The sequence below is a fragment of the Schistocerca americana genome, chromosome 3 (assembly GCF_021461395.2).
Source record: "Schistocerca americana isolate TAMUIC-IGC-003095 chromosome 3, iqSchAmer2.1, whole genome shotgun sequence".
Taxonomy (NCBI): Eukaryota; Metazoa; Arthropoda; class Insecta; order Orthoptera; family Acrididae; genus Schistocerca; species Schistocerca americana.
This window is the reverse complement of record NC_060121.1, coordinates 975,533,768-975,554,832: the sequence shown is the minus strand read 5'-3', so window position 1 is coordinate 975,554,832 and position 21,065 is coordinate 975,533,768. Positions and strand designations below refer to the sequence as shown.

Sequence of the window (21,065 nt, the reverse complement as noted above, 5' to 3'; positions counted from 1 at the left end):
ATATTTAAGAAAGGAGATCACAAAATTTGTTCAAACTATCGAGGAATTTGTGTTACAAACACATTAATGAGAATTTTCGCGAAAGTAATTAAAAACAAACTGGAAAAAAATTTTAGAACCCAAGAAGAACAATGTGGATTCACAGCTGGGAGATCATGTGTAGACCATATTTTCACATTACGATAGATTTTGGAGAAACATAAGGAAAAATCAAAGAATATAGGATTAATTTTCATAGATCTAGAAAAAGCGTATGATACTGTTCCAAGAAAATTACTTTGGAGAGCACTACATATGGCAAACATAAACCCTTCCTTGATTAAAATAATACAACAGATGTATAAAGATAACATTTGCCAAGTGAAAGTTGGTAATAAACTTTCACAGAAATTTAGAACAAGCAAAAGCCTTTTACAGGGCTGTCCCATGTCACCACCATTATTTAAAATCTATATAAATATTAGCCTTAGAACATGGTCTCGTAAATGTAATAGCATGGGATTAGAAATAAGAGATGGAGTTTACCTACATGATTTATTATTTGCTGATGATCAAGTAGTCGTAGCACAAGATGGGGAGGATGCTAACTATATGTGCAATCAACTAGCAGTAGCATACAAAACTTGGGGTTTGGAGATTAATTACCAAAAAACAGAATACTTGACTAATGATTCAGATGAGCTATACATTGAAGGAAAGAAAATCAAAAAGATAAACACTTTCTGTTATTTGGGATCCATTTTAGAAATCGAGGGAAAATCAGAGTCAGAAATCAATAAAAGAATTAGTAGTGGACGGAGGGTCATTGGGATGCTTAACTCAGTCTTATGGAGCAGGAATGTAATGAGCAGAACTAAAAAATTAATATACAAATCCATATTAGAGAGTGTGGTTCTGTATGGAACAGAGACCTGGACAATTAACATGAAGCACATTAAAAAATTACAAGCTCTAGAGATGGACTTTTGGAGAAGATCGGCAAGAAGCTCCAGGAAAGAAAAGATAGGGAACACTTAAGTAATAAGGAGAATGGAAATAAAAGAAAGAATATATGACGTAATGGATAGGAAGAAATTACAGTGGTACGGGCATGTACAACAAATGGAGAAAACCAGAATACCAAAATTGATACTGGAGTGGGAACCGGAGGGGAGAAGAAGAAGAGGACGACATATGACCACCTGGCTCCAAAATGTACAGCACACAATGAGGAGAACGGGCGCAGAGGAAGAAGACACACAAGATCGAAACACCTGGAGAAATATTTTGAGAATATAGTTTAAGAACGTTTATTGTTTGTATTGTAATTTCCAAGTAAATTATTATGTTGGAGATAAGCATCTGTAACGAGGAAAAGCTCGAAATAATAATAATAAAAAATTAATATGGTTGTCTGTGAGGCAAAGAAACTGTACAACTGACAGTTTATAATCTACTCTAGGAATAAATGTGAAGCCATGCGGGGAGTTTAAACGATAAAACATGGTATGCAATTTAGCATAGAATGGCATTCTATAAATTTAAGATGTGAACACAAATTAAGAAATATCTTCAGGCCTAGAGGAAGTACGAGACAAGTGCCTCGAGATCGAAAAACAGTTTCACAGAAGGCAGATTTGTAAAATTCTGCTACAGCTGTCATTATATTTGAAACAAAATATTTAGTTCAAAACTCCTGACCAATTTTGCCTACTTAGTCAGCTTCAAGTCAATGTTTACGTATGTTCGTACATATATAGCATTAAGAGATCTTACGGTGTCATAAAAGGAACAGGACATCAGAAACTACTCCAACCAGCATGGGAATTTCATAAACCACAGTAAAATGCTTCAGTCCGCTCTAATTGCACATTTATATGTCCAGATGCACTCTGAAGTACCTGATATTCAACTTTTCATGTGGTTTTCGTGATACCAATTTTTTCGGAGGTCCAGTACTGTATTCTCATGTTTGGCTCTTTATTATGGTACGTCATTCGTCCCAGAAAATCAAAATTTGTAATTGAAATTCAACGAGGTTGAAAGTAGCCAAAAGTGCGGAATGAAACACTTCATTTCAAACAAACTAACTGCCTCAGCGGAAAAAATTAATAGGAGCAAATTTCTCTATAAAATAGACAGAAATAGCTTCATTAAGACATTAATGGTTGATTACTAATAATGTGGAAATAATATAAAATCAGAAAATTGAAACTACCAACTTATTTTGGTCTTTCATGGTTATGAGAATGTATATTAATTCACTTGATGGCTCCCGGCCACAGAAATCTGTTACGATTTCATTTGACGTGGGAGCTGTAATTGAAAAGACCCGCAATATTACGGACACAAAACATATACACGGGTCACGTGGGGAAGGAGCCCCCCCACTATAACTCAGTTGGCTTTGCGCATGCGCAAATCTATCAGCTTGGGCTTTTTCCGGGTACCATCTGGCTACTTGCTGCTACTGCTCATACGGCAAACAGCCACGCTTCAAGTAGCCAGAAGCGGAAGGAAGGCACTGCTCATACGCAAATTCAGCTCTGCGCATGCACACGAGCCCACTGGCAACTGCTCATACGAACCTATAGTGTACATCCCAATAAGAGCAAAATTAGTGTCAAAAATGCACTTTGAGTAATGCAGTCATAAAAATTGTGTGGGTAGACTGAGATGAATTTGGGGTTTTGATAATGGCAAAGAAAGATCAAGAGAAATTTAACATTTCAGAACTGAATCCAGTCAGCAAAACCATATTTGCTACATCTAATATGTGGTTTTGCAGTGCAGTTCCCATACATCAGTATATACATTAGGAAAGATTATGCCATACACAGTCTGCAAGAAGTACTATTACCAGGTAGAAGTGCATTTCGCGTCTGTGGCGTTCTCAGTGTGTGCTGCAGTTGCTAATGCTTCATGTGATGAATGATGGAAAGTGATCACGACAAATCACAAGTTTGATGTGGACACCCAATCACAATACTCAGTGGTAATTTATTATGATTCACAAATTAAATTAGCTGTTGGTTTGTTTCACTCACAGCAATTTAACTGCAGTATTAGGTTACAAACCAATCACAAACTCGTAATTCATGACATACTTGTAAAAAAAAAATAATAAAAACCGCCACATATTTGTATCAACCAAGATTGTACATTTCACTGCTGCTCATTTTGCTCACAGTGATTTAAGCTGTACTATCATGTACCAACCTAGTCCCAACACCGCTGATCATGACATATTCAGAAAAACAGTCAAATATTTGACAATCCCGACTAAAGATTGAGCAATTCTCAATAGCTATCATATACTATCGCCTGACAGTCTATGACAAATGAAAACGAACTGCCAATAGCAGCATGCAGTGTAAGAACTATGGGTGCTGTAAGTGCACTTTTGTCGATGATTGCATTGTTGACATCATCCAGTATTCACAGGATGGTTTACACAATAGCTGCATCATGAATAATGCTACCACAGCCTCTCATTGTACATTCCCCCACCAACGGGAGGGTCTGAAATGTGGATCGCCCAATTTAATAAATTTTTGCAAGGACGTTCTATGTTGAATAGAAAGAGAGAGATGTTTTGGCTTTTTGCTAGATAGTTCCTAGTTTTTTAAAAACTTGAGGTCAAAGTTGATGATGGAAAATCGTATTTTCAGTGCTATACATTGAACAATCTTCTAAAAATATGAACATTTAAAAAAATATAATATTGGGCCCAAAGTTAATAATGTTCAAGTTATTAATGTTTTCATGCTGTATCATTTGATGTTTCCAGCAGGCAAGGCATTTGATTCTAAAACTGCTGATCCGTGTGTGATTCTTGGTCATGCCATTTTTTCATTCAATATTTTTTTGTGTGTTTATGATAATATTCTGATAATCAGAATACTTTTCTTTGCCTTTTTTTTAAAAGTAAGACCTCAGGAGACACGATAAATAATCAAATAAGTATGCATTATAATGTACTGACAGCTATTTTCAAAAAAATATATAGGAAGTACATCTTTGCTTAATACTAACTTATTGTTTATTCATGAGCATTCTTGCGCTTAGTGGGGTGATTGAGAACTATCAGATATCAATTCGAGTGTGTGTCCAGCGTATAAAAGCATATCTTGAAAGACAGGTGTGGACAACTGGTTATGAACCAATGTGTGAATTAAGATAGCATCCACCAAACCTTGTAAGTCTCTGCTCTCCTGTTGCATTATTCTGGAGTTGTGTAATTAAATTTTCTACTTGTTAGGAAAAGTAAACATCACGCAGTTGACACAGAGAGGTACATTATTTATTATTTATTTATTTATTTCATGTTCCATAGATCCAGTCAGTGAGTCAATCACAAGGATATGGAACGTGTCAAATTGTACAGGTTTCAATTTAAACTTACAATAAATACAAGGGCAATTCAATGCCAAATTGTACATAGTTTAAGGAAGACGTACTATAAATACAGTTATAGATACAATGTCAGCTAGATAACATAACCATTTAACAGAAAAAGGAGTTTCAAATAAAGGTTAAAGATAAGAGCACAAAGTTAAATCAGATATTAGGCCTACAAGAGTAAATACAGGTACAGGTACAGCCAATTTGTTGTTACAAAAAGTGTGCTAATGCTCAAATGTACAATAAAATCAATTCAACTACTTCTAGACACAATAAGTTTAGTGATGGTATACATTTTCTTTCAGATATTCATCCACAGTATAAAAAGATTTCTCTGTCAGGTAATCTTTGAGAACTTGTTTAAATTTTGGCAGTTCTGTATGAACACATTTGATATGTAGCAGTAGAGCATTGAACAGCTTAATGCTGGAGTAGTAAACTCCTTTTTGTACCAGAGTGAGACGTTTCATTTCGAAATGTAGATTGTTTTTGTTTCTGGTGTCTTGGTAGATAGAATAATTTTTGCACACAAACGCCAACAAGGAAAAAATATACTGTGAGGCAGTTGTTAGGATACCTATCTTCCGAAACAAGTGCCTGCAAGAGTTTCTTTGATGGACCCCACACATTATTCTGATTGCTTTTTTTTTCTTTGGATGGTGAAAACTTTTTTTGCAAGTGGTTGGTTCCCCCCAGAATATGATAGCATATGACATCAATGAGTGGAAGTAGCCAAAGTAGGCAACCTTAATGGTGTCAAATTCAGTTACTGAAGAAATTACCCGTAATGCAAATGTTGGCGAGCTAAGTCTTTTACATAGATGAAGAATGTGAACTGACCAATTACGTTTGCTGTCTATGTAAGCACCCAGGAATTTTGTATCTTCAACTTTCTGTATTGGTTGATCTCTACATTTTATGTTAATTTCATCGAGATTACTTTGTGATGTATGCAACCTCATACAATGAGTTTTATCTGCATTGAGTGAGAGACCATTTGAGGAGAACCAATTTAAGATGTCATTAAAAACAGTATTTGTAGTTTGTTCAAGATCGTGATTTACAAAATCGTCAATTAGAACTGTGGTATCATCAGCAAACAGGGTAAATTTGCTGTTTGTCTCAGAACAAAGAGGAAGATCATTAATAAAGATGAGGAAAAGCAGTGGGCCCAAAACGGAGCCTTGATGCACACCACATGTTATCGTGTCCCATTCAGACGAGGCAGGTTCTCCAGAAAAGCCAATTAGCATTACAGTCTGCTTCCGATCCTGTAGATATGATTGTAGCCACAGGCCAACAGTATCGCCTAAACCATAGTATTCTGCCTTTTTGAAAAGAATTTGGTGGTTTACACAGTCAAAGGCTTTCGTAAGATCACAAAAAATACCTACCGGAGACATTTTTTTGTTAATGGCTTCCAAAACTTGGTTGCTGAAAGAGAATATTGCCTGTTCAGTACAAAGACCGGCATGAAAACCAAACTGATTTTTGCTTAAGATACTGTGGAAGTTGAGATGGTCTACAATCCTCTTGTGCATGAGTTTTTCAAGGATTTTTGAGAAGGTAGTTAATAAGGATATTGGGTGATAGTTTGTAACAATGCTTTTATCACATTTTTTTAAAGAGAGGAATCACTACAGCCAATTTTAGTCTGTCAGGGACAATCCCTTCTTGTAGGGATGTATTGTATATGTTGCATAAGACGGGACTAACAAATTTATAACAGTGTTTCAGTATTTTACTAGAAATATTGTCCATACTGGTATAATTTTTATTTTTTAATGACCTATTACTCTTATGACTTCGCTTACAGTAACTGGAGGTAAAGATAACTGTGGGATTCTGTTGCTAATAGCTTTCTGTAGGAGGGACAATGATTCTTCCATAGAACCATTGCAGCCTGTCTTCTCTGCTGCTCTCAAAAAGTGGTTATTAAATATTTCTGCAACCAACTCAGGTTTCTTTATGATACTGTCCCCTGTTTTAATCTCTACTTGAGACATGTTCCCTGTTGTCCTGTCAGTTTCCCTCTTTATTACATTCCATATAGTTTTAATTTTATTTTCTGAGCTTTCAATTTCTGATTTTATGCTCATACTTTTAGATTTATTTATAACCTTCTTGAGAATGCTACAGAAAAGTTTGTAGTGTTGTCGTTTCTTTGGATCATTACAAGTCCTGAGAGAACTGTATAACATCCTCTTTGTTCTACAAGATGTTATTATCCCTGTAGTGATCCAAGACTTCTTGGCATTGCCTATATGACAATTTCTAACTACTTTTTTTTGGGAAAGATAGACTCTAGAGACATGAATTCATTTAAAAATGAATTGTACTTTTTGGTTATATTTGTTTCCCTATAAACTGGGCTCCAATCTCTCTGTCATTGAATTTTTTAAGGCCCTGTTCATTTATTATCCTAAAAGATTTCCAAGAATGCTTGGAACTGTTGCACACACTGATGTAATTGAGCCTAAGCAATTGACCACCATGATCAGAAAGGCTAAGGATTGGATGTACAGTGATCTCATTGCATTTAGACTTATCTATAAATATATTATTTATCAGACTTTTACTGTTAACAGTAACCCTAGTTGGGAAATCTACTATTGCCATCATATTATAAGACTCCATTAAATGTACTTGGTTGTATCACTTTCACGGTGCAGGTTGGTTGAGCGTCATCATCTGTGATCACAATGAAAGTAGCTGTCAATACAATATACTTATTTGATTATAAATCACACCTGACGTTTTACTTTTAAAAAAGGCGAAGATATGTATTATGATTATCAGAATATTATCACCTGAAGGTATATTTAAAAAGAAAAAAGCTACAACCAAGAATCAAACATGGACCAGCAGTTTGGTAGTTTAATGCCTCGAGCGGCCACCAACCTCACTGGTTAATGGATACCCAAGGTACAGCATGAGAACACTAACATGTTAGTAACTCAAACATTATTAATTTTGAATCCTGTATTAGGTTTTTAAAAATATTGTTATTACACGACCCTTCATTGCATAGCACTGAAAACACTATTTTCTGTCATCAACTTTGACCTCAATTATTTCAAAACCTATAATGTCTAGCAAAATGCCGAAACCCACGTGTCTTTGTGTCTAACATAGAATGTCCTTGCAAAACTTGGTCAAAATGAATGACCCACATGTCAGACCCTCCCCTTGTAAGGCACTATAAAACTGCAACGTACAACAGTAATCTAAAGACCATGATCCGAAAACGAACATAATAAAAAATTAAGAAACTTCAATATACATATACGCACCTATGTTCATTAACAAACATGGATGATGTCTAAGACCTTGGTTCATCCCAGATCTCTTGGTGATAAGTAGAGACCAGATTATGTGCATCATAAAAACCTTAAAATGCGCATGAAATATGGTTAAAATACATGAAAAGTTTCGTAGTATGCGCGATCAAGTAATAAATAAACATGGTACTTACTTTACTGTCTGTATTGTATCTCAAAGTCGAACCTGTGCATATAAATCACCAGGAAGAGCGCCGGCCACGCGAAAAGTCTGTACATTTAGAACGCTGATATTTTCTGAATACTTTCTGGTAGAGGTTAAGAAGGGGGCTTTCTGGGATTATTTTCTAAAAAGTTTGCACATTGGAGACGCATAACGCTTTTAAGAAATGTTCCTCCTTTGCTATTGTTGTCCATAACAATCGGAGGCCATGCGAGTGAGTTGCAGCGAAACAATCGATATGTACACGACCAACTTCGAGATATGTCGCAAGCAGAGGAGCACGCTAAAAAACACCGTAATATTTTATTTGTTAAAAAACATAAAATCATTTTTTTGAACAGCGTTAACTTTTAATAATACTATTGGACCAAAGCACCATTTACAATTTACTTTACATTTTTCTACTATTATAAACATAAACAAAAAAGTACTGTTCCAAATGTTCGGCAGTACGATTTTGTCCTCGATCACTAAAATCATTTTTATAAGCAGAAAATGACCGTTTACATGAACGGATAATTGGGCAGTATCTGAATTTGGATGCTATGTTGGCACTTACTGTTTTTGGTAAAAGTTCAGCCGTCCATTAATAAAACTATCAATTTGGCACAAGGGTTAAAAGCCTGGGTTATTGTTTAAAATGTTTTAAAACTTATCTAAGTTTTCTTGGGAATGCCACCGGCACTGAGGAGTTAACTAGAATAATTTTATTCATTAACTGAATATATTCATTCAACGTCAAACATGGAGTCGCTAGCTTTTTAATACTTGCAGTTATACGGGAAAAATAAGAGCTACATCACAGCCACGTCTTTTTAAATACCGGAATCATTAAAGGCTTCCTTGTACTGGCCATGTGCCAAAGCCTCTGCACTATCGTAGTCGTTTACAACCCCCTAATGGCCTCGAAATGTTCGTTGTAAAACAACACAGCTTCGACCCACGTTCCCCAACAAGTTAGCACTGGTTCGGGAGGTAAAGGCACATTTGCTAGTTTTTCTTCGTAGGTCTTGATGGGAGCACAAGCCTTTTAGAAACACATTCTTTGAGGATGAAATCAGTTCATTTACATTCACAAACGTGGAACGTACTTCTTCAAGCAAGGCGATGTACGCCACGAGCACAGCACGTCACATGAATCAAATACTCGGGATGGCTTTTCCTGCCTTGATCATGTAGGGAGCAGCACCTGAAATTAAAACTAAACACAAACACGCTTTCATCTGCCGAAGATTCTGGAAATATTTTTCTAATAGCTTCGTTCACAAATCTGGCGATCGTAGAATTATTTACTTTTTCATGTTCTTTGCAGGCCGGTAAATAGTAAGAATTCGCGTCTTCTTCTAAAGCACCAACAATTAAATTTGCAATGAAACGGCCCCAAGTATCTGTAGTTTCGTCAATTGAAATCCAGATAATGCTGTCACTGAGTTCATTGGGTATTTCTTCCAGAACATTTACGTAAATTGTCGGTATGTAATTTTTACGCAATGTTGATTAATCTGGTATGTTTAGATTTAAGCAATATTTGCACGGGAAGCCTAAGAGGACAGGGTTTGTAAGTTTGTGAAGAGCAATATTGCTTGCAATGAATGCTGCACAAAGATCCATGTTAAACCGACTTTTCTTTGGACAAATCCCTACTACTGAAACTTGCTATTGTCAGAAGTTGTCGTGGTCCTTTCTTCTGCATTGCTGCGACATGAAGACCTGTCTTTCATGGTCTGTTTGAAGGACTTTTTTGCACGAAACTTATTTCTCGCAAACCCGTCAATATAAAACAATTCCAACATATGTAAATGTTCCAGAATGGTCAGTTATCACGAAACGGCGTTTCTTTTTTCGAGCGGCATGGCGCAAAACACGTTATACATTACACGTCGTAAAAAATGGCTCTGAGCACTATGGGACTTAACAACTGAGGTCTTCAGTCCCCTAGAACTTAGAACTACTTAAACCTAACTAACCTATGGACTCCCACACATTCATGCCCGAGGCAGGATTCGAACCTGCGACCGTAGCGGTCGCGCGGTTCCAGACTGAGGCGCCTAGAACCTCTCGGCCACACCGGACATATCTCAAGACGTTCAACTGTGTACAAGTACATAGAAAGCTAAACTGAAACAGTAGTCGTGTGACTAAAAGCTTGTGTTGTTTAATTGTTGCCGACGCGTACACGGTATGACAGCGGAGGGGATTAAACAGGGACGTGGGCGCAGGAGCACTGACTCTCTGTCTCTTCCTGTTCCTCTTCTGTAATGATTTCGCTAGGCAGTGGCCTCTCGATTACCGATTGCGGGCAGTTCTAGGTCCGAGGTCAATCTGCGAAACATCAAACTAGATCGAGCAAGAGATTGCCCATCTAAATTTTTAAAGAATTGTAAACACAGAGCTAAAACATGCATCGTCACTAGTTTTTTGTTAAAATATATAATAACCGGTGAAAAGGAGCCAAATACGCAAATGCATATGCAAGATGCAAATGCATATAATCCGGTCGAGGCAGCTAAGAAGCTCTTGTTCCTGTAACTGAGCATCCAACTCAGTTGTCACTCTTTCTGCATCAGTCTTCTGACTGATTTGATGTGTTATCACGGATTCCTCTCCTGCGCCTACCTTTTCATATCATAGTCATCAATTATTTGTTGGATATATTCCAACCTCTGTCTTCACCTACATTTCTTCCCCTCTACAGTACTCTGGAAATTATTCCCTGATGTCTTAACACGTGTTCTGTCAGTATTTTCTGCATATTTCTTCCCCCATTAATTATGCAAAGAACCATCTCTTTTCTTATCTTACCAGTTCACTTAATTTTCAACATCCTTCTATAGTACCATAGCTCAAATGTTACAATTCTCTTCTCTTCCCGTTTTCCGACAGCCCATGATTCACTTTCATAGAATTCTATGTTCCAAATGTAGATACTCTGAAATTTCTTCCTGAAAATAAATCCTATTTTTGATAAAAGTAGACTTCTAGTTGCAACAAACACCTTTCTTCTTGTGCTAGTCTGATATCCTATTTTCTACATCCATCATGTGTTTGCATTCAAGGTAGCAATTTTGATGTTGAAGTTATCACTATTCTCATTTCTGCTACTCATCATTACTTTCATCTTTCTCTGGTTTACTGTCAATCCATAATCTGTGGCCATTAGACTTAATTCCATTCAACAGATAAAGTATCATCACTTTCATTGATAAGGAGAGGTCACCAGTGGTGGGATCGACTTCTTCAAACAAGTAGACAGTGATGTAGGTTAAGTTCACAGCTATCACACCGTGCAGCCATTCACCCTGGTGGGCTCTCATTTGCAAGTAACTGATAGAATTTTTTTTTGGAATTTTGAGTGATGCTCAGTAGCGTTAATGCATGTTGTAATGGATAGGGTAAGGGCTTCACATGCAGGAGGTTGTGGGTTTGAATCTTGAGAGGTGCATTAATTTTTTTTAGTTTTAAATCTTTATTGAAATGATTTTGAATATAATTTTCATTCAGTTAATTGGTTTCAATGTAATTTTATATTCCTATTCCTTTTGCAAATCATTTTAATCACCATATGAACTTTTTCATTTGTTTCATTTTTTCTTTGCATCATTTTTTTCCACTCAGTACTCAATTATTTGAATATTCTGCCCATTCGGCTCCAAATGACAGACAAAATAATCTGTTTATATTGATTGTGCAATGGCGTGAAATTTTTAGTTACAAGACATACAATTTTTTCTGCCCAGTAATCACCATACAAACATTTAAAACATTGCCTAAATTCCTATTGCACTAGGGACAAAATAACACTGATTAAGATTTAACGAAAGAAGGGTTTATTAGTAAAACGAAATTCATGTGAAATGTGGAATAGATATAATAAACACAATTCCCGGCACAAAAAAGTAGGATGACAAAACAATAGAGATAAATCAAAATATTACACAAAATTAATTAAAAACACATGAACAAAGATTTCAAGTTGAAAAAGAATGTTAGGAACAAAAATGAGAGCAAAAGAAGTTGATATTATGTTTAAAATGATGTGACAAAGAAATGAAAACAAAAAAAAAATTATGTAAATCAATTAACTGAACAATAATGATCAACCTCACTTTTTTTAAAAATCTTATGCACCTGACGAGATTCAAACCCCCAATTTCCTAAAGGAAGCACTTACCCTATTCATTACACCATGCAACTTTTTTAACGTTATTGAGCATCATTCAAAATTCTGATCTTTTTTCCTTTTTCAATTATGTGTAAATGAAGGCCCACCACAGTGAATGGGTCATGCAAAAGGTCCTAACAAATCTACGGCCTAGGTGTACACACCATGGAGGTATATGCAGACGGACCTGGATGGGAGGTGGTAAAGGGAAGGACTCCAGTTCAGACAGAACGGATCACACGCGAACTGCAATCGTTAGCCCTGACCTGGGACACCAATGCGGGAGACGGACTGCCACGGGTGGAAAAAGGAGACGGTAATTCGGATGCTCAGGAGAACTACAAATGTGTTCAACGTAACTGGCGAGCAGTTGTGAACGTCTGATCTGCAATGGAGGGACTCCCGCCTCCATAAGGACACTGGTCAACGGACTTGTTCTAAAAGCTCACATCACTAGGTGAATGCCACAGTGGTTCACTGGGTCGAGTACACGCAACGCTGAGTGTGCCGCCAAACCATAAATAAGGATCCCATAGTCAAAGCGGGATTGAACAAGGGCTTTGTAGAGCTGCAGCAGAGTAGAGCAATCTGCTCCCTAGGTGGTGTTGCTCAGGCGGTGGAGGGTGTTGAGGTGCTGCCAGCACTTCCCCTTAAGCTGACGAAGGTGAGGTAGCCAAGTCAATCAGGAGTCGAAAACCAGTCTTAAGAATCGGTATGTCTCCACTACAGTGAGTGGATCATCATGAAGGTAAATTTATGGTTCCAGATGAACAGTACGATGGTAACAGAAGTGCACGACACACGACTTAGTGGCCGACAACTGGAAGCCGTGGGCGATAGCCCATGACTGCGCCTTATGGATGGCTCCCTGTAGGCGCCGCTCGGCAACACCAGTACTGGTGGAGCAGTACAAAACGCAGCAGTCGTCTGCATACAGAGGGTGAGACTGACGGCCCTACAGCTGCTGCTAGACCGTTAATGGGCACTAAAAATAGTGATACACTCAATACAAAGCCCTGCGGGACCCCATTCTCCTGGATATGGGGGAAACTATGGGAGGCACCAACTCGGACACGGAAAGTACGGAACTACAGAAAATTCTGGATAAAAATAGGGAGCAGGCCTTGGAGACCCCACCCATATAATGTAGCAAGTATATGATGTCGCCAGGTGGTGTTATACACTTTGCGTAGATCAAAAAACACTGCAACAAGGTGTTGACTTCACACAAGTGACACAATGAGGGAAGCTATTTCACAACAGCACGACCGCAAAGTTGCAAAACAGTTTTCACTGTTCTCAATGGTCATTGCCGGCACAACTCCTCTGACTCTTGTGGCTATTCTCTCAATACTATCCTTCCTGGTATGCTAAAATGATACAAAAGATGCAATCAAATCAAACACATTTTGTACTTTCAACAATTAAGATGATACATACAGTATCAAAAGCAAAACCATATGCACATTTACATAAAACATATAAACACAGAATTAAACATTTGCAGATGTACCTTATTGTGGGACAGCGTATCTAGAGGATCATAGAGACACCTTTCCCAGCTGCACACCTCAATAAGCATACTTATACTTACTTTGTTCCATTCCATTTTTACAATAAGAAGCTATCATTAGACATTTACTTTTTCTCAACAGCAATACAAAAAAGAGAACCTTCATTTGTTTTGTTACTGCATTTTTAAAAAATTACTCACTGAAAAATTGTAGAACATATCGCACAACAGCCAAAGAGTAAGGGTCCATGTATTTCTCGTCTACTGTCCACCAGTGAAAACAGTAACAAGCCGACAGCCCTTCAAAGAGCCGTGTTTTGTGCATGCACCTCTTCTACTGCACATGCATGAACTCACAGCAGAATAGAATGGTTCCTATTTCTCTCTAGCGGATAAACCATCTGCTAAAACCGCAGCTTCACTCTTTCTTGTACACATGAGGTGTTCCGGAATATCAGCTTTACAAATGCTTTTGCATCCACTTAGTCATTTGCCTGTTCAAAATCCGAGTTCTGCTGCTGATAAAGATCATCTAGAGAAGACAAGAAGACAATACATCCTCAGCTGACTTATCAGAAAAGGGTATAACCAAGCTAGAAAACCTCCAGCACAGAAACACCATGTATCTTGGACTCTCGACTTTGGGGGGGGGGGGGGGGGGGGGGAATCAAGAACAGCACCACGGCAACAATAATAGCTCAAAAAACTTCAATCAGGGAAACATTATTAATCAGACATTTTGTTACTCCTTGTTTCAAACAATCATGACGGTGCTCCGGTGTGCCCCAACCTTTAGCAGGTTGCCTCACAGCTATGGTCTGCTCAGCCAGAGCAGCAGTGTTAGCAGCAGCTCACAATGCAGATGGGGAAGAGCTATCCACGACGTAGTGCACTGAGGCACTCGGAATTGCGCCAATGACCCACTGCAGCGGAACTGGCTTTCATTCACAATCCCCGCACATGCAAGCAGCAGCGAACAGTATCGGCCTTTACCCGCCCAAGCTAGACGAGTAAATAGCTGCAGTGCCCTGGGCCCGAACTGTAGGCCATCAAGATAGGAGGCTGCAGCGGGTCCACAGATCGGAAGGTGCTCAGTCAGCAGCTAGGCCAGCTCTTAGCAGAACTAGAGTCGGAGTGGTAGCTTGCAGACTGATGTCACCTTGCTGTTGGCGTAGCTCTCCACTCTTAGATGGTGGCTGCCAGACCGCATACGCCTATCTAAAAATTAGAGGTATTCACACGGACTTTGCTATCCCCCGTTGTGCAACAGTTTTGGTTTCTAAAATGTAAAACTTAACAGTGCCCTGTCTTAGCCATATGGCAGTCAGGGCACTGATACCACAGAGGCCCTGCCTTCTGTTACGCCATCACTATTACACCTCTGGTCTGAGGTAATCGCTCAGTGCTGTTGCTTCAACAGGTCAGGCTTGTTGCAATTCTGTTATCTAGCCCCATTCTGTTTCCCTTCCATGGGCTCCCTACATAACCAAGGGCAACATTTGAATGTTAATCAAATAACCGAGTAAAATAATGCCACTCTCCATTACGGAAGATCGCAATCATTATGGAGAGGATTAAGGGCCGAACAATAATAGGCGTAATGACAGACAAGCGCCAGCCTGGCCATCGGAGTTAAACTAAATAAAGTTTTCATGTCACTCAAATTGAAACTGCAGTTAAAAAGTCGGTACTTTTCACTATTAATATGCACCGTGATACAGATTATGATCTAAGAGGTGATAATGTGAGAGTGTTAAGTGATTACTGAAGATGTGCTAATGTCATGTCATCAACATTAAAGTTCCCAGTATTAATTATGCTGTACTTTTAAACAGCAGGAGTCAGATCAAAGCACTATTCAATAAACTGCCTCTACAGTTAAGTTAGTCTGCACATATCCTATCTTTTCTTGTGAGTGTCATAGTATCAGTGATGCGGGAACTAGTAGCAAACTTGTTAAGAATAAAAAATACTTGAAGTTTTACATTGAGAGCAAAGAGTGTGAGCGAAGTTTCCTGGTAATTCAACTGTTATCCGTTTGGTGTACCTTAGGGACACACTGGATGACAGCGAATAAATGTAAAGCGGATTCTGCTGTGAATAAGTTATATACATCCAGAAAAGGAATGAGGAAAGAATGGTTGCATTTATAGGATGGATAAATCAGAAAGAGATTAGTGCAATGTGTGTGAATTTATACTGTTTTAATGTGGATAAGGCGAGAGCTGCACCCCATCTATGTGGTAACGAGTACGTTACAGAAAAAGGCAACTAGAAGGAAGAAAATACAGAAACACTTTTTTGTCAGATTTGCAATAAATTCAAGAAATATCTTACAAAAATTGTTGTAGGTGGATTCATGGGGCAACTTTTACAGCAGAAATGATTACAAAGGTAGGAGAAATATACAAGGATGTTACAGAGGTCAGAAGGGTGAAAGAAGATGACATCGGGTGGTGTAGCATTGGTTGTCAGTGTGACAAGCTCTCATTTGAAGGCTTGACTTGAGAAAGCCATAGTCACACCTGAATACTCGAATGAAGTATCAAGGCTGAAGTGGAACCTGAGACAGGTTACTGGTATGGTCTCTGTAGAATTTCGTGTTGAAACCAATTTTCTGACCACAAATGCCTGGGTTGTATGGAATTTTGTGCTTTGTGTAGATAAAGCATTGATTATGGATGTGGGTATACTGTTGTTTGATGTGGACCAAGGATGAGAGACTATAAACATGTTCTCTGCTGACAAAGGCTCTGCCACTGAGTTGTGTACATGGGAGATTGATTGGCTTTCACTGCTTTAGAATACTTACACATGCCAAACTATACCTCATTATCCTATTCCTTACATCAAGATTGAGATGCAGACAATCTAAAACCCGCAAATCCCTTCACAAGGTCCTACAACTGCCGTTCACCCCTCAGGACCCACATACCACTACTTTCCACCTACAACTTAAAATAAAAACAAACGTCCCAAGTATGCCATTGCAGCAGGCTTGACAGCTCCAATCAAACTATCTCAGCCCTCTACTTGTTTTTAAAATAAAAACTGGCCTTTGTTTTATTTGTTCCACACACATTTTGCCTTTTACTTTAAGGCTTCTTTAGTGGAATCTAGAAAAACACATGTTCTGCTTTTTATACAAATAAGTGATTACTTACAGTTATTCAAGTTTTTTGCAGGCATCCTTTTCCTCACATCTGGTCACATACTGGAGGTCGCACTACAACTTAACTTATGAAACATAAGCACATTTTCATGCAACCATTGAGAGGCGAGAAAAAGAGAATAAATTTCTAGTGCCAAATTGAAACCATTCTTTTTTAAAGAATATGTGACAAATCACGAGACTGTGAGGCACAGCTTAAATAGCTGCAAGTGAAACTGTAATGAGCTGCTGTTATGTTTATAATCTTGTCTGTCACAAATATGTGGCAGTTTTTTTTCTGTACATATTACAAGTTTGTTGTTATAGCTGGGACCTAAAGGCACAGGTCAAAATAAATTAATGATCTTGGTTGTCAAAATATTTACCCGTTTCTTCCACATGTGCTACAATTTCGGAGGTTGTGGTACAGTGACCTGAAGATGTGACAATTTTCCTTCGTCTCTCATTTTAAAACATGTTTACTGCTCTCTGACTGACTCTGTATAACCCACTGCTGCCACATTCCCTTTCCTATGTCAATTCTAGTGTGGAATTGCAATTCTCTGCCTTGAGTCATGACATCATGAGTTTATAATGTGAAGGATGTAAGTGGCTTGTTATTAAATGTTGTATGTGGTTGTCTTAGTAACTGGTGTAATCTATTCTTTTTATTCCGAATTTGTCACTATTTCTGAGTGTGTGTTTAGGCAGGAACCTAAGAGCACATCTGCAAGAGAACCAAGCATGAATCACATTTATAATCTTAATTCTCAGAAACTGAACTTTACCAGCTAGACTTCCAAAATGGAAATTAGATACCAATTTGACTGGCAACTCTTTAATCAGGACAGAATTTGTTTTAAAAGATTAATGGAGGGAACCAGTGTAAAAGATATGCAATAGATGACAATATATAAAGCACCCAATGAGCTACAAAAGAGTACATACGAGTAACTTAGCTTCACTGTGAACATGAAAACCAAAGTGGTAGTACAAGCTGTGCCTGGACTATGGTATATATGTTCTGAGATCACTTCTCCTGCCTCGGACATATGCCCACCACGTGACACATTTCTGATAGGATATCGAAAACAGAATCTTATTACTTCCACTGTTTATTTCTTACAAGGATCTTTGTACTTCTATGAAGCTGCTGGTGTAGAGCCTACCAAACAGTTATCTTAATCCTACTCCATTATTGCAAAACCTAAGACTCTTTACTACAAATTACATCAACAAACTAGTCACAGGCTCACATTGATTAACTGTATCCATCTCACAAAAAAACGAACTTAATCAACAAACCCTCCTTCAACAGGACAAACAAAAATCCAAATACTTGGGCTGCAACAGCAGGAAATTGCAAACTCGGGTGCTTAACCACCAATGCTTGAATTGATACCTTCAAACAAGATCGCAGAAGACAAAGTGAGGCACACATAACAAAAAATTTGTCAAACACACACACACACACACACACACAAATTAGTGATAATGAATGAACAAGTTTTATGTCAGGATTTTTTTTCCCCAGATGGCTACACAGGACTGTTTGAAAATACAAACGCACTGACAGAACCCTGTAACAACTCTCAATAAATGGTTTGTAGCTACCTGATGTTCAGGGTGTAATGAAGTGGAATCGTGGCATAGGTAGGTTAAGGGGTGGAACTGTAATCACTGCAAAGCTTCTATGAATGAGCAACAAAACATTCTGATGGTGTCAATCGTCTTTTTACTAACTGGCGTGGTTTCACGATTAGGTGTAAGCTTTCAAAAAGTTGAGGGACTGTAAAAGTAGTTCAAGCTGCTACATTGTGGGCTGATGTAAATTTGTTCATTTGTAAACCCAGAAGACTAAGCTGTTGTTGAAACTTCTATATTATTCCGTAAGCTATCCGTAACAGAAAAAGAGTAATACATTAACTTCATTTTAATACAAACCATACTGTATGTACATGTACACAGTCATACTGGACCCATAAAATACAGGCTACATTCAACTCAATACTGACCATGAGCTTCCACCATATCTGCTATTGTTCTGTCTTGTTTAAAAACCACTATATTGGTACTGGTCAAATGAAGAAAGTAAATCAGTCTTCTCTTAATATGTTAGAATTAATTTCATAAAAAGATGATGCTGCTGATCGCGTCACAAACTCAACCTCACTATTAATAAACGGTCTGGGATGTGCAACAACGCCATCAAAGAAACGAATGCGATTATTGTAACTAAAATGTATGTAGCTAAATGAAATATTCTGCATAATGCACTGCCAATTTATTGTGATCCCTAACAGTTGTACCCAAACGATCACCATTAATTACAGTCAAATATTTTATGACAATCGTTGTCAAGCACCGTACTTACGTCCCCAAGGTGTATGTATTTATCAAGCATGCAAAACAGTTACTGTATTTTCGCCAAATAAACTTACCACAGTGTTCCATAATAATCCCTGCTTGCTCTGCTGATCTGGTGTTAGCCTGACATAGTTATTCGTAACCATAGTATTGCCCGAAAAATCCCAGTAAGGTATAGTCATTCCAGAACCTGTCGTGCAAACGCTTGATTAAATTACAATTCAAAAACCAACATATAATCGCATTTATATATTAATTTGTTCACCTTGGTAAGGTTTTATAAGCGAATGTTCTCTCTTCATATAGTCCTGTGTATTCCATTCTGCCGTTATACCACAGCTGAATAGCAGTAAAAAACTAAAAGTTAACACGTATTTCGAAGCACTTTCTATACTCATGGTATTCACTAAACTTTTATTCAGCTTCAGCGGCAGATACACATTAAAACCAGTAAAATGTCATGTGAAAAGAATTAGTCTTTATAAAAATCCAGCAGAATACTTCTACACAGCACAGTTCTAAAACACACGATGCAGACTACACGTCGTGAAACACTTTTTTTTTTTACTGCTACCGAAAAATATGTCACAAGCCCGCAATAATAACAATGTCGCAACACACAATCAAAATTATATAAAAAGAAAGTAAAAAAATATGCAAGTTCAGTATATCCAATGCGCACTGTACTCGACCTAGCAGTGACAATGACAAAGATCTTCGATCTTTTCTTCTGTGTACATGGCACAGTCCAAAGATGAAGTTCACACTTCACAGATTTATGAGCATGGAGGTATAAGGATCCATGTTTATGAGTGAGAAGGCATATCATCACTGGAAACCAGACACCGATCGACGTTGGCAGCATATCTAAACGATTCGCACTTGATGGAACGGAATAGGACGTTCCAACATTCCATTGCATTTCTAATTAGTGGCATCAATGCAGTGCATCAACGAATCAGAACGGAATGGGAAGTCAACGTCAAGGTTTCTCGGGGGAACGACAAGTCAATGTAAAGGTTTGTTTAGGTAGTATACTAAAGTGATTAACGTTAGGGGAGAGGGGGCCCTCTGAACCACAGAGCACAATGAATCAGGTAGCTTAATTTCAGTGTAAGGTGGTAAATTATTTTTTCCTCTGTGCATATGTTGTCAGTACTGCTCTATCGACTGTCATTTGTTTTCTGCGGGATCTAGTTCCCGCCATTAGTGTTGTACTGGTGATGTGTTAGTTTCACGATAGTGAAGTAATTTTTGGAGACGTAGATAGATTGAATTTTGTTCAATCCTTTGTCACCAAATTTTAGAGAAAGTATGTCATTTTAACAATATCAATACTGTATTTTAATGATATAGATATTCAAATATTAACAATGTTCATACATAACCACATATGAGCTTTGTTTGAAATATGTACTGTTGGGGCACACTGAACCAAGCTCTCCCGGGGAACAATGAGCCATGGTTTGTTGTGCCCCAGGGTAGTCCATTGTGCCCCAGGAATATTTTAACTTTCCAATACAAGCACTCTGTACTTTATTTCCTTAGCATGGATAATACATATGTGTAGATATTTAAGGCATTGAAATTACAGACGTTCAGCAGTCCTGTTTTATACTATCAAGTTTGAAGATGGTTCGTTTGTGCCGCAGAAGGACGGACAGAGTTAAAACTGACCACGATGTTATGCAAGAAGCTGTACAGGATGTTCTTAATAAGGGTAGGCAGTTCGCCAAGCAGCTAAATCTCATTCAATACCTTACCCTACTCTTCGACAATATGTTCAAAACATTAAATGAGGTTCCAGTGAATGATTGACACCAAACTATGAAAATCGAAAGGTATTTTCTGTGGAACAGGAGAAAGAATTAGTGGAGTATTTGTTGCATTCTTCTAAGATATGCTTTGCTGTTGACACTAAAACATGGAGGCACTTAGCAAGTGAGCTGGCTGTGAAAACTCCTGAGAACTGGACAGAGGGAATG

General features: G+C 38.0%; 1 protein-coding gene across 2 annotated transcripts in view; it reads right to left on the bottom strand.

The window, feature by feature from the left end:
- The window catches only part of LOC124605126 (vesicular integral-membrane protein VIP36), an 86,794-nt gene extending 66,993 nt beyond the window's left edge, over positions 1-19,801 (bottom strand). Inside the window, exons 1-2 of one of the 2 annotated variants that reach the window (XM_047136603.1) lie at positions 19,346-19,801; positions 19,155-19,270 (exon numbers count right to left, since the gene is read on the bottom strand). In XM_047136603.1, coding sequence (XP_046992559.1) covers positions 19,155-19,270; positions 19,346-19,478 — 249 coding nt within the window. In that variant the 5' untranslated portion in view covers positions 19,479-19,801. The remainder of the gene's footprint in view (positions 1-19,154; positions 19,271-19,345) is intronic. The other variant, XM_047136604.1, reaches the window with a different exon arrangement.
- Between the last annotated feature and the right edge of the window lie 1,264 nt (positions 19,802-21,065).